Source organism: Limulus polyphemus, unplaced genomic scaffold (assembly GCF_000517525.1).
Source record: "Limulus polyphemus unplaced genomic scaffold, Limulus_polyphemus-2.1.2 Scaffold3133, whole genome shotgun sequence".
Lineage (NCBI taxonomy): Eukaryota > Metazoa > Arthropoda > Merostomata > Xiphosura > Limulidae > Limulus > Limulus polyphemus.
In genome coordinates, this window is record NW_013668743.1 from 110,981 (window position 1) to 124,068 (window position 13,088).

At 32.2% G+C, this 13,088-nt stretch overlaps 1 protein-coding gene across 1 annotated transcript in view; it reads right to left on the reverse strand.

The window, feature by feature from the left end:
* Window positions 1-13,088, reverse strand: part of LOC111088105 (substance-P receptor-like) — a 27,716-nt gene that overhangs the window by 8,624 nt on the left and 6,004 nt on the right. The window contains exons 2-4 of the mRNA XM_022397089.1: window positions 7,006-7,193; window positions 2,581-2,838; window positions 1,761-1,871 (exon numbers count right to left, since the gene is read on the reverse strand). Coding sequence (XP_022252797.1) covers window positions 1,761-1,871; window positions 2,581-2,838; window positions 7,006-7,193 — 557 coding nt within the window. The remainder of the gene's footprint in view (window positions 1-1,760; window positions 1,872-2,580; window positions 2,839-7,005; window positions 7,194-13,088) is intronic.

Consider the following 13,088-nt stretch of genomic DNA (forward strand, 5'->3'; position numbering starts at 1 on the left):
CAGGCTTAGATCAATATGTATGGATGAGCAAATCGGCTGGTTGGATTTGTGGTATAATTTTAATGGGAAAGTTAATATTTTTTGGAATGGATGGCTTACACTTAAACAAGGCAAGGCTAGCATGTTAACAAGGGTTGTTAATTCAGTTGTAGTGGTAGATTTAAACTAGGGCTAGACAGAAGTGAGAGCTATGATATTAGTACAATAGGAAATATAATTGACAAGAAAACATGTACAACAGGTATAAAACATGAACATATTTTAAAATCTATGATTAATTGTTACTATTGTAATGTTAGGAGTATTAGAGATAAAACTGATGAGTTTAAAGAAGTTGTGGAAACTGAGGATTTTGACATCATGGGTATCACTGAGACTTGGTTGGATTTGAACATTTTTGATGAGAGAATGTTTTTTATGAAATACCAAGCTACAGATTATTTACTAGAGATAAAGTACTGAAAAAAGGGGGATGAGTAGCTTTATATGTGAGGGGTGAATTGCATCCTGTTGAGTTAGAGCATATTAAAGAAAATAGCACTAAGGTTGAGCGTTAGTGGATATAAAGGGAAAAGTCTTGTAATTGGGAGTTTTTATAGACCACTAGATCAAAATATGGAAGTTAATGAGAAACTGTATAATGAGATCAGAATAGTAGTTGAAAAAGATGTTGTTATTATGGGATATTTTAATATCAGGGATATTGGTTGGGATCATTTTGAGTCTGACAGTGAGAGGGATAGGTTTTTTTTTTTGGAAAGTGTTCAGGATACCTTTATACACCAACTGGTGATGGAACCTACAAAAGAGGAAGCTATATTAGATTTGATATTAGCATCCGATGTGAATGTGATAGACAGAGTTGTAGTTGGCGAGCACTTAAGTACAAACGACCATTGCATTATTAGGTTTGGGATTTTACTACATGTAGAATTGAGGAAGAATAGTACCAAATTTCTTGACCTCATTTTTCTACAGAATAATGTTAGACACTTGATTGGTGATGATAATGACTGCATGTTTAAGATATATACTTGGTTGGTGATTACAATGACTGCATGTTTATGCTGCATACATGATAACGACTGCACGTATAAATTCGATACTTGTTTGTTGATGATAATGACTGCACGTATAAATTCGATACCTGTTTGGTGATGATAATGACTGTATGTTTAAGTTAGATACTGGGTTGGTGATGATAATGACTGCATGTTTCGACGTTATAACCTGAGGTATACATTACATTACATCATTTTACATTACAGATATACTACCTGAGATACCTTTTTACGTTACAGGTATGTTACCTGGGATACCTTTTTACGTTACAGGTATGTTACCTGGGATACCTTTTTATATTACAGGTATATTATCTGGATTATCTTTTTACATTACATGTATATTACCTGGATTACTTTTTACATAACAGGTATATTACCTGGGTTATCTTTACATTGCATGCATTACACCTGAGTTATCTTTTTTACATTGCAGGCATTACATCTGGGTTATCGTTTTTACAATGCAGGCATTACACCTGTATTATCTTTTTTGACATTGCAGGTGTTACACCTGGATTATTTTTTTACATTGCATATATATACTACCTTTTAATGGTAAATATGATATTTTTATTTTGTACTCAGAATAACAGATTGTTGTTAAGATTGAATATACGAATAGAACTTAGATGTTTGCTTTAATCAAATAAGATTTTGTAAGAATTTTCTTTTGCATCATTAAAATCCCTTACCTACCTCTCCAATTTCTGTGCTAGAATGTATAAACTGAGAATACAGGATGATAACTTGTAAAGGTAGCCAGCAAGCAACAAAAGCTATAAGTACGACACAAACCATCTTGATAACCTAAAAGGGAACAAAACAGCCGTGATTAATCCACGGAAAAACAGTTAACATTCATGCAAATAGTGAAGACGAAGACTCGGATATTAGAAATAGAAGTACGAAATGCTCGTAATAATAATTATTAACAACTCTGAATGAAAGCATAGGAGAGTGTATGATAAAATGTTAACCACACTTCATCTGCTACATCCAGTGTCGACGAGGTCCTTCGGTTGAGACACTATATTACAAAGCTACTTAATAACAATTGTTAGTGTAATTTTTCATCAATTAATAACTTAATAATTCCTGTAAGGATTGTTTAACACTATATTATTTATTTATGTTAACATATCATATTAATAGTCATCATATTTTTGAATTAACCTGCTCATTATTTAAACGAATAGGCAAGTTGGTTACAATACGTCATACTAAAGTTTAGCAGTGTAAAATAATGGATTATTTTTAGCAAAAAAAGTGTCTTTTTATAAATATATACAATTATTATAGTTTGTGTTTCTAAAATACTCTTAACAAAGCTTTGGAATGTTTTTGTTTTTGACAATATCGTATTACCAAATATATATTATGACGAGTCTAAAGGTCTGAAATTGATTGTCTCTCTTGTTAACGTTATTAGTTTATACGTCTAACATCTGTTGCCGTGCTAAATATTTTTCATGACAGCTATTAACAGTGTTTTCTTTTTCTTCCATACAGGTCATACCTTTTTCATAGATCGATGTTGAACACTAATATTGACTGGGTTTCTTTCGCCGGGTACCTCAGATACCCAAAGCTTCCATATTATCAAAAAATAAGCGGTCGCCATAATTATTACAGGAAGGAAAAACAGTGTCACTGCTACAAAGGTATAGTATAGCTGCTTTGATGGGTATGTTGTCACGCACTTCTGGAGATTTTCGTCATAGACAATAGCTGGTGGCCAAGTTTCCCCGCAATGTGCCTCAACAAAGTCTTTCCACTGTAAAATAGAAGAAAAATAACCAAAGTCTTTCCACTGTGAAATAGAAGAAAAATAACCAAAGTCTTTCCTCTGTAAAATAGAAGAAAAAAACAAGTCTTTCCACTGTAAAATAGAAGAAAAATAACCAAAGTCTTTCCACTGTAAAATAGAAGAAAAATAGCCAAAGTCTTTCCTCTGTAAAACAGAAAAAAATAACCAAAGTCTTTCCACTGTAAAACAGAAGGAAAATAACCAAAGTCTTTCCACTGTGAAATAGAAGAAAAATAACCAAAGTCTTTCCACTGTAAAATAGAAGGAAAATAACCAAAGTATTTCCACTGTAAAATAGAAGAAAAATAGCCTAAGTATTTCCACTGTAAAACAGAAGAAAAATAACCAAAGTCTTTCCACTGTGAAATAGAAGAAAAATAACCAAAGTCTTTCCACTGTAAAATAGAAGGAAAATAACCAAAGTCTTTCCACTGTGAAATAGAAGTAAAATAACCAAAGTCTTTCCACTGTAAAATAGAAGAAAAAAAACAAGTATTTCCACTGTAAAATAGAAGAAAAATAACCAAAGTCTTTCCACTGTAAAATAGAAAAAAAAACAAGTCTTTCCACTGTAAAATAGAAGAAAAATAATCTAAGTATTTCCACTGTAAAATAGAAGGAAAATAACCAAAGTCTTTCCACTGTAAAATAGAAGGAAAATAACCAAAGTCTTTCCACTTTAAAATAGAAGGAAAATTACTAAAGCAATAATAAACTAGCAATGGAAATGTAGGGCGTTATAATAGTACGGTCAATCCCATTATTCGTTGGTAAGAGAGTTGCCCAAGAGTTGGCGGTGGGTGGTGATTGACTAGCTGCCTTCCCTCTAGTTTTTTCTGATGAATTAGGGACGGCTAGCGCAGATAGCCCTCGTGTAGCTTTGCGCAAACTTCCAAATAATCATACAAATAAATAAATAAACAATTGTGATATTGTGTTACGAAAGGCTTCTAATAACAATACGTCACATCACTATTTACTGGCCCAATATGGATTTCCAGGAACAATGGGATGTAATAGCATTTCAATAATAATAATTTATGTTTTTGTAAACGGGTGTCCACAAGCTATTTTGCGCAATACCAGAGTTTTTTATGATAACAAAGTACAAGAAACATTGAAAGTCTCTCTATCAATACATTCTTTTTATTTCATCCTTAGAGAACACTCTAGTATTTCAAGTAACACGTAAGGTGATTTCCTAATCTGAGAACATTTTTGATGGAATTCTACACAGAAATCATTATTTTCAAAAATTGAAAAAAAATGTCTATTTTTCTTTTCACTATTCATTGACACAGCATATTCAAACAATATTTAGACTTTTATTTCAAATTTAGTCTCTTCGAGGTCCTCCAGGAATTGTTGTTATTTTAGCACAAAGCTATACAATGTGTAAACTTACCGCTGGCCCAACGGAGGACCCTCTAAGAATAGATCTGTCTATAATTTGTTATTCTGTTGAGTATAAAAGATATGAAAATTTTGTGTCATGTAATAAAATTACGGTACATTTATTTTCTCTTGTTCCTCAAACAAAAGTAAGTTTACGTATTTAAACGCCAAAATCCGGGGATAGATTCCGCATGGTAGACAGAGCGCAACTAGCTATTATGTAGCTTTGCGCTAAACCAAACAAATCCTTTCTCTCTGTCGTCATGGGCCAGGCATGGCCAGTTGGGTAGGGCGCTCGACTCGCAATCTGAGGGTCGCGGGTTCGAATCCCCGTCCCACCAAACATGCTCGCCCTTTCAGCCGTGGGGGGCGTCATAATGTGACGGTCAATCCCACTATTCGTTGGTAAAAGAGTAGCCCAAGAGTTGGCGGTGGTTGGAGATGACTAGCTGCCTTCCCTCTAGTCTTACACTGCTAAATTAGGAACGGCTAGCCATCGTGTAGTTTTACGCGAAATTCAAACCAATCATAGTAATCATTAACTCTGAAAATATATAGTCCAGTAGAAGCATAGCGAATTCAAGGTGAAACATGGACTGTGCTTAATGGGAATCCAAAGAATGCCATTTTAGCACATTCGGGAATTTTTTAATAAACCAAAACAGTATCTCTCCTCACCAGTGTTTTTTTTTCTAAAACAAATGACTGTGGATAGAAATGATATCTTACATACCTTAGGAAAACAATCTTCTAGCTTCAGTGATTTACTTTAGTTTTGAGACGTTTTAATCTCTATATTTATACTATTATGAAGTACTTTACAAATATTAGTCATTATATTGGCGCACATGACAAATTCTAGTCACCGTTTTGATGTTTAATGTCTGCTACATAATTACCGAAGTTCCTGACTATTCGATGCATTACCAAGAAACATCAAAAGGTTAATCATTTTTTGTTTTGTTTTTTAATTTCCTCATTTATATAGTAAGCTTAAGCTTTTTGTGCCATTTGATGTACAATTCGAGTGCTAGCCGTATTTTAATCACACATCACATTGTATTACATCCATGTATCTGAAATTTGAACCATTTTTTTTCTGTTAATGCAAACGAAAAATCTAATATTCGGACTGAAATGTCCGCCATTTTTCCTTTAAATTTTGGTTCATTTTTAATGCTTTTAATAAAGTTACTTACTTCTACATTGAGTGCATATGACACATCTGATAATACGTAAAGAGAGTTTGTTAACAGAATACAAGAATACTTCCAGTTTTGTACTTTAAATGTTTTGATATATTCTTATACTGACAATATCTGACATAAATATGGCGATAGCGGCCATTTTGAGTTTCTATAAATAGAACGAAATGCTCAATGGTACCAGAGTGACTTATGTCGTTTTTTTAATATGTACATCATAATTAAGAGGATACAACAATAAAGATTCACCTTGGATTCTATGTGACTAATAACTACATTCATTGTTAGTTGTTTGATTCTTTCGGATATTGGAAACAATGCTACGCGAGTTCTATTTGCGTTAGCTGTCCCTAATTTTGAGCTAATTGACTAGAGGAAAGTTAGTCAGTCAACAGCATCCATCACCAGCTTTTTGACTAGTTACTCTAATTTAATAGCGGGATTTCATCGATACTCTAATAATGCAACCACGGTCCAAAGTGCAGAGTACGATTTTGAGGTAACGGAATGTGAACTGGGAATTACAGTGTGACACGCTAACTGCTATAACATATAGCAGTAGTAAATCATGGTAAGCAGATATTCTAACTAATTCTTAATTCGCGATACTACTTTTTCTTAGAAAAACAAACAAAATTTTTGTTTGTTTGTTTACGAAAAACGAGAACATGTTGCTGTAAAAAAGTGTGGGTTATTTCTATTCCTTTGTTTTGAATTTCGCCCAAAACTACTCGAGAGACATCTGCACTAGTCGTCGCTAATTTTGAGGTGATAGACTAGAGGAAAGAAGCCAGTCATTACTGTCCACAGTCAACCCTTGGCCTACTCTTAACCAATAATAGTAGGATTGACCGTCACATTATAGGACCTCTACAAGTGAAAGGGTGAGAATGTTCGGAGACTGGATTCGAACTCGTAACCTTCAAATTGCAGGTCGAGTACCCTAACAAATAAGAATATTATAAAATAGAAGACCTCATCATTTAAGGGGAGATTTCTATATTTCTACCCTAAATTGTAACTCTTGGGTAAGAAAATATTCAGAAAACATTCAAAAGATATTTGATGTTTCATTATTATTTATTGTAATAACATAAAGTGAGGATTTATTTTAGACTATCTTATGCCTCAAGCTTCTTGAAGAACGTTTCGTTATCGTGGCGTTGATTTTGACCTTCCATTAACATTAAATCGTAGCAGTATTAGATGGCTGTGTGTTAAGGGTTTTATCCGTGGAAGTTTACTTATGTGTTGATTTAAAAAATACAATAAAATGAATAACGTAACGAATGACAAAATATTCGCATCTCATTATCTTTCAAAAGGTTTAAAGACTTCTGAAAAATAACCTTTGATAAAGACGAAATACAATTACTATTTACTGATTCTAACTATATCATTCATTGTAACTAAAACGAAGATATCGTTTTGGAAAAATAATGTTAATATAATATTCTTACTTTTTTCTTATTTACTAGCTGTTATTATTATGCTGTTTCTTACCAATTTAGTCCAGCAGTAGCTACGATCTCACCTGAATCTGGTAGTACTCTCTGTAAATTATGAACGGAATGGCTACGGCTAAGGAGACCAACCAGATCACTGTTATGACAACTCCTGTACGCTGCTTAGTGATGCGGGCTCGAAACGGGAACAGAATGGCAATGAAACGATCGCAGGCTATTGCAGTAAGTGTAAGAACACTACTTGTTAAGCATGTCACTGTAAGAAAAGTGAGAACAAAAAAAGGATTAAAGAAAATAGCCTTAAAATGAACAACTCAAAACTATTAGCTATTTTTAATCACTTAATACTTTTAATAAGTCAGCTTATGTTCTCGGCATGAATAAAGGCAAGAAAGTTTGTAATAAAAATAAAAAGATAAAAGAAAAAAACTTTTAGAGTTTAAAATTACTTTTTAGGAAACGAATGTAAGAGCCGTGAACGTGAATTTACACGTAGTTAATGGCAAGTGGTGTATCATGTAAAGGTAAAATCACAAGGTTAAAATGATATACATTTTTAACAGTTAACTACACAGAAATAGATAGAGAGGTGTCACTTAACATAGTTAAAGAAAGAAGAGAGAGAGGATGTACCACATGACAAATATAATGGTTAAAGGAAGAAGAAAGAGAAATATTTAGAAACAGGATTTGTAAAACAAATAAAAAAACAAGTTCTGAGTCACAACACATACAGAAACAAATAGACTCATAGGAAGAATGGATAAAAAGTAGTGAAATTCTATATATATATATCTGGAAGAATGGATAAAAAGTGGTGGAATTCTATATATATATATGTGGAAGAATGAATAAAAAGTGGTGGAATTCTATATATATATGTGGAAGAATGAAATATAGAATTTCACCACTTTTTATCCATTCTTCAGATATATATATAGAATTCCACCACTTTTTAATATATATATCTGGAAGAATGATTAAAAGTGGTGAAATCCTATATATATGGAAGAATGATTAAAAGTGGTGGAATTCTATATATATATATCTGGAAGAATGGATAAAAAATGGTGAAATCCTATATATCTGGAAGAATGGATAAAAAGTGGTGGAATCCTATATATCTGGAAGAATGGATAAAAAGTGGTGTAATCCTATATATATATTTATATATCTGCGAGCTGGAAATTTTTCTGGTATTTTAGAAATTTTGTCACGATTGTCACCTCATTTATTCAAGCGACAAGACTTAACATTTTATGTACATCGTTAGACGCTACTGGGGTAAAAATATAAAGGTTGAAAAAACACTTTTAAGACAATTGTGACGGCGATTTAATGATTTTCCTCACCGTGCTTGTAGCTATACAATGGGCTATCTGTGCTCTGCCCACCACGGGTATCGAAACCCGGTTTCTACCGTTGTAAGTCCACAGACCATTGGGGGGCATTTCGTGTTGTGCGTGTTCATTTTACTTTAAAAGATATAGGAAAACTTTCTGTCATATTTAATATTACGATTAATCCTGAAAAATATCACTGATGGCCGTAAAACACATTTTAACGAAAATGGATTGAAATATTTGTCTGAAATGTAACTCCTAAGATAACTGTTGTATCCAGAATTTGACTAGAATTTTTTGGTTAACGTTACAGACGTTGGAATAGGGGAGAAAATGGTTTCTATGCTACAAAACAATATTATGTCAGACAGAACAGACCTGTGTGAAATGAAAAAAAAAAAGCTTGTTTCTGAAGATCATATCAGCGTTTGTTTTGTTTCTCTAACTTCGATGATACTCCTTGATCGCTGATATTAATATCTCTTTAAGATATTATTAACACAAACAACATTAACTTAGTGAGCCAAATGTGGTGTGACACTGCATAACCAATGCTGGTGGACTAAAGCAGTTCGAAATATCCTGACGTGTTACACAATAACAACAATAATAAAAATAAATATTACACAATAACAATAATAATAAAAATAAATATTACACAATAACAACAATAATAAAAATAAATATTACACAATAACAATAATAATAAAAATAAATATTACACAATAACAACAATAATAAAAATAAATATTACACAATAACAATAATAAAAAGAAACATTACATAGTAACAATAATAATAAAAAGAAATATTACACAATAACAATAATAATAAAAAAGAAATATTACACAATAACAATAATAATAAAAAGAAATATTACACAATAACAATAATAATAAAAAAGAAATATTACACAATAACAATAATAATAAAAAGAAATATTACACAATAACAATAATAATAAAAAAGAAATATTACACAATAACAATAATAATAAAATAAATATTACACAATAATAATAAAAATAAATATTACACAATAATAACAATAAATATTACACAATAACAATAATAATAAAAAGAAAGATTACACAATAACAACAATAATAAAAAGAAATATTACACAATAACAATAATAAAAAGAAACATTACATAATAACAATAATAATAATAAAAGAAATATTACACAATAACAATAATAATAATAAAAAGAAAGGTGGCGTATAAATTGACGTTCAGGTTGAAAATATCAAACACATAAAGATATCACATGTTCGGTCTCTTTGCGTCACGTACCATTTTTCTGTATAAGTGCTGGTCAGGATAAAGGTTTTAAGCCAGATTTTGTAAAAAGTTAAATCGCATTCTTCACAGGAAGGTAATATGAACGACTTAACCTTGCTTAAGGAGGAAAAAGTTCAAATAAATACAAGAATACAGTGAATTTTTCAGAGAAAGGTCTCGTAAAGTACAGAGATTGATTATACAAGAATGACAGTTTGATTTTTATGTCTTTAAACAATACACCAAATGTTAAGAGTTAGAGATTCGCGTCACAGTAATTCAATAAATAACTATTATTGCCTAAGTTTGGCTTTTAAAACAACAGGGCAAGATTTGGAGAGTCGTTATATATATTTGTTTTTGACATCTGATTTCAGAAAGTCGTCGGGCAAGCTGATGCTGGAGTGTTATTTGTACAATCATAAAAAACTGGTCAACTTTCGAAACTTGGTACTTCTTTTGATACAGCACTTTTGAATCACAGAAAGTGTTCGAGAAAATTGTGTTAGTTTAGAGCCTTACTTTAAGGAAGCTCCATCGCTTTATAATGAAATATGTAAATTTCAAAGACCTTGCTTATAAAATTGAATTTGTCATATTCAAATAAACGTGCTTTTTTTGTTTCTTTTGTGATCCTGGCACATGCATAGAACAAATAACAATGTTTTATTTTCATTCTATCAAGAAACTGTAAGCTTCCTCACCCCTAATTTACTCGATTTTTAAAAGTTTGTTTAAAAAGATCATTATTAAGAGCCCCACTTCAAGACTTTTTCCTGATACATGATTTGCATATAAAAAATACTTTGAAACTGGTTCAACATCTCTCAAAATGCACAAAAATGTAAGTGAATGGAAATGGTATTTTGTAAAACAAACTCGTCTCCTTACATCTCCCAAAAGAAAAGAACAGAATACTAAACTATAAAGTACCATTTCAGGGGGATTTTGATGTTTATAATGGGTCAAATAAATGGCTTTGTAAATCACAGAATGTTTTTTTCTAGTAAAGTCCCTAGAGTTGCTAGTTTTGACAATGTACAGATAATTATTTTATATATTCTCGCATAGCTCTCGTTGCAATACTGCTTCCAATCAAATAGATGGTGTAGATTTAGATGATGTTTGTATTTTTAGCGCAACGTTACCAAATAGACTATCTGTGCTCTTTTCACCACTGATCCCCACCTTTGAGTGCTGTAAGTTCGTAAACTTACTGCTCACTGGAAGACATTCGAGCATGCTTGATAAAAGTTAAATAAAGAAAAAAAAGTATTGCGCTTACCAGAGCAGAATGCAATTCAGTATAATAGCTTGCATTTTTAGACGATTAAAGGCTACACTATAGATATATCTCCCGTTAAATCTTGAGACTAAGTTTGTGTTTTTAGAAGATATTCTAGGTGTAACATCTGTTAGTTAAATCTTGAAACAAGGTTTATTCGTGTCTTAGAAGATTATGGACTATATTCTAGGTGTAGCATTTGTTAGTTAAATCTTGAAATTAGGCTTGTTCGTGTCTTGGAAGATTATGGACTATATTCTAGGTTTCAAGATTTAACTAACAAATGCTACACTAAGTTTGTTCGTGTCTTAGAAGATTATGGACTATATTCTAGGTGTAGCATTTGTTAGTCAAACCTTGAAATTAGGCTTGCGACTATGTATGCATGTGTGTTTCAAGTTACCACACGAAGGACAACTTTTCCATAGCACCGCTCATTCAGGTCACTACACAACAGCGGTGTTAAGCCTCCCAACCAAAGTGTTATTTACAGAGCCACTGATAAATTTAACATTTGATTTGACGTGCTAGTGGTTTGCTTATTTTCATTGTGTTTAATGTCAACTTGTTTCAGTCGCACACGGCTTAGAACATTCAATACGAATCATTAAGTAAATATAGTTGAGAAATTACGTTTCTTTTCGCCACATTAACAAGAGTAATAACCGAGGAGTTGGTAGTAATAACCGTTAAACTAGCTTCTTCTCTGCAAGGATAGCCATTGTGCAACTTTGCGTGAATATTCTCTAAGCAAACAAAGTGCACTAATCAGCTCTGAAAATCAGTTTTTCACGGGTAGCAATAGTCAGGGTTTCTAATGGACTTCTCGTGTTATTCAAAAGACACTTTTACTGGCCCAAGAATAAGTACCATGTCAATGTACAATGACTTACAAATTATTCGGATATATTTATAACGCATGGTATGTCCCACACATGACAGATAAATTAGTACCGCAAGGTGTGTGTACAGTATGCCAAAACAGAATGAATTATGTGAATTTAAGGGGGTTTGTATTATAGCCTCCTGGAAATGTAACCCAAAACCAGTATGTAGAATAATTACTTTGTTTGTTTGTTTGAAGTTAAGCACAAAGCTACACAATGAGCTATTTATGCTCTGCCCACCACGGGTATCGAAACCTGGTTTCTAGCGTTCTAAGTCCGCAGACATACCGCTATGCCACTGGGGGGGGGGGGTCTAATTACTTTGACTGGTCGCACATGCACCACCTATATTTCATGAAGCTATTCACCAGCATTAGGCTTAGGCTTGTGCAAAAAATGCTGAAAATATATTTCTGCTAGAAATTCACAGTAACCTTAATGCATATAGTTTAACCATTATTTGAATGTTTTCAAGAGGGACATCCAGGTTTATTTGTTTTTCTTTTATACTAGGGTGACTGAGTGTATTGTTAGCGAGGTGCATGTAGAAGGCTTATTTCATCTTTTTTTTCTCATGTATGATTCATATCGTATTATTTTAGTGTTATTCCAATTTATCGTATGACTTTTCTGTGAGATGATGGTCTATATCACAGAGATCAGTATTACCGAATCTTGTATGTCCGTTATGTTCTCGAATTCTGCTTTTTGTTTCTCCAATGTATTGGCCCCAAAATGCGGAGCGTTATTTGTTTTTTGCGGTAACGAGACACGACGTATGACTCCCAGATTCACATTACGGAATGCTAAAAAATGGGCCACTCTCGCCCCTGAGCCAAATCTTAGACATATTTTCAAAAAGACGTTATTCGGTGCAATTCATTCAAAAAGTACTTATAAATAAAACTAATTTTTTGACAGTTCTACAAGTTTTTGCATAACACTATACCCTGACAAAGATGTAACTTGTAACATTGGTATATCTTTGAGATGAAATGCGTTTCTTTTTATCAAATATGTTTGATAAGATACATTATTTAGCACTTCGCAGATTAGAAACGGTTTAACTGAGGAAAATGCTCTATTGTATTTACGTTTCATCTCAGTTTAAAACTACCTTTCATATTTAAACACAAAGAATCATTATTGTATTTACATTTTATCTCAGTTTAAAACTACCTTTCATATTTAAACACAAAGAATCATTATTGTATTTGCATTTTATCTCAGTTTAAAACTACCTTTCATATTTAAACACAAAGAATCATTATTGTATTTGCATTTTATCTCAGTTTAAAACTACCTTTCATATTTAAACACAAAGAATCATTATTGTATTTGCATTTTATCTCA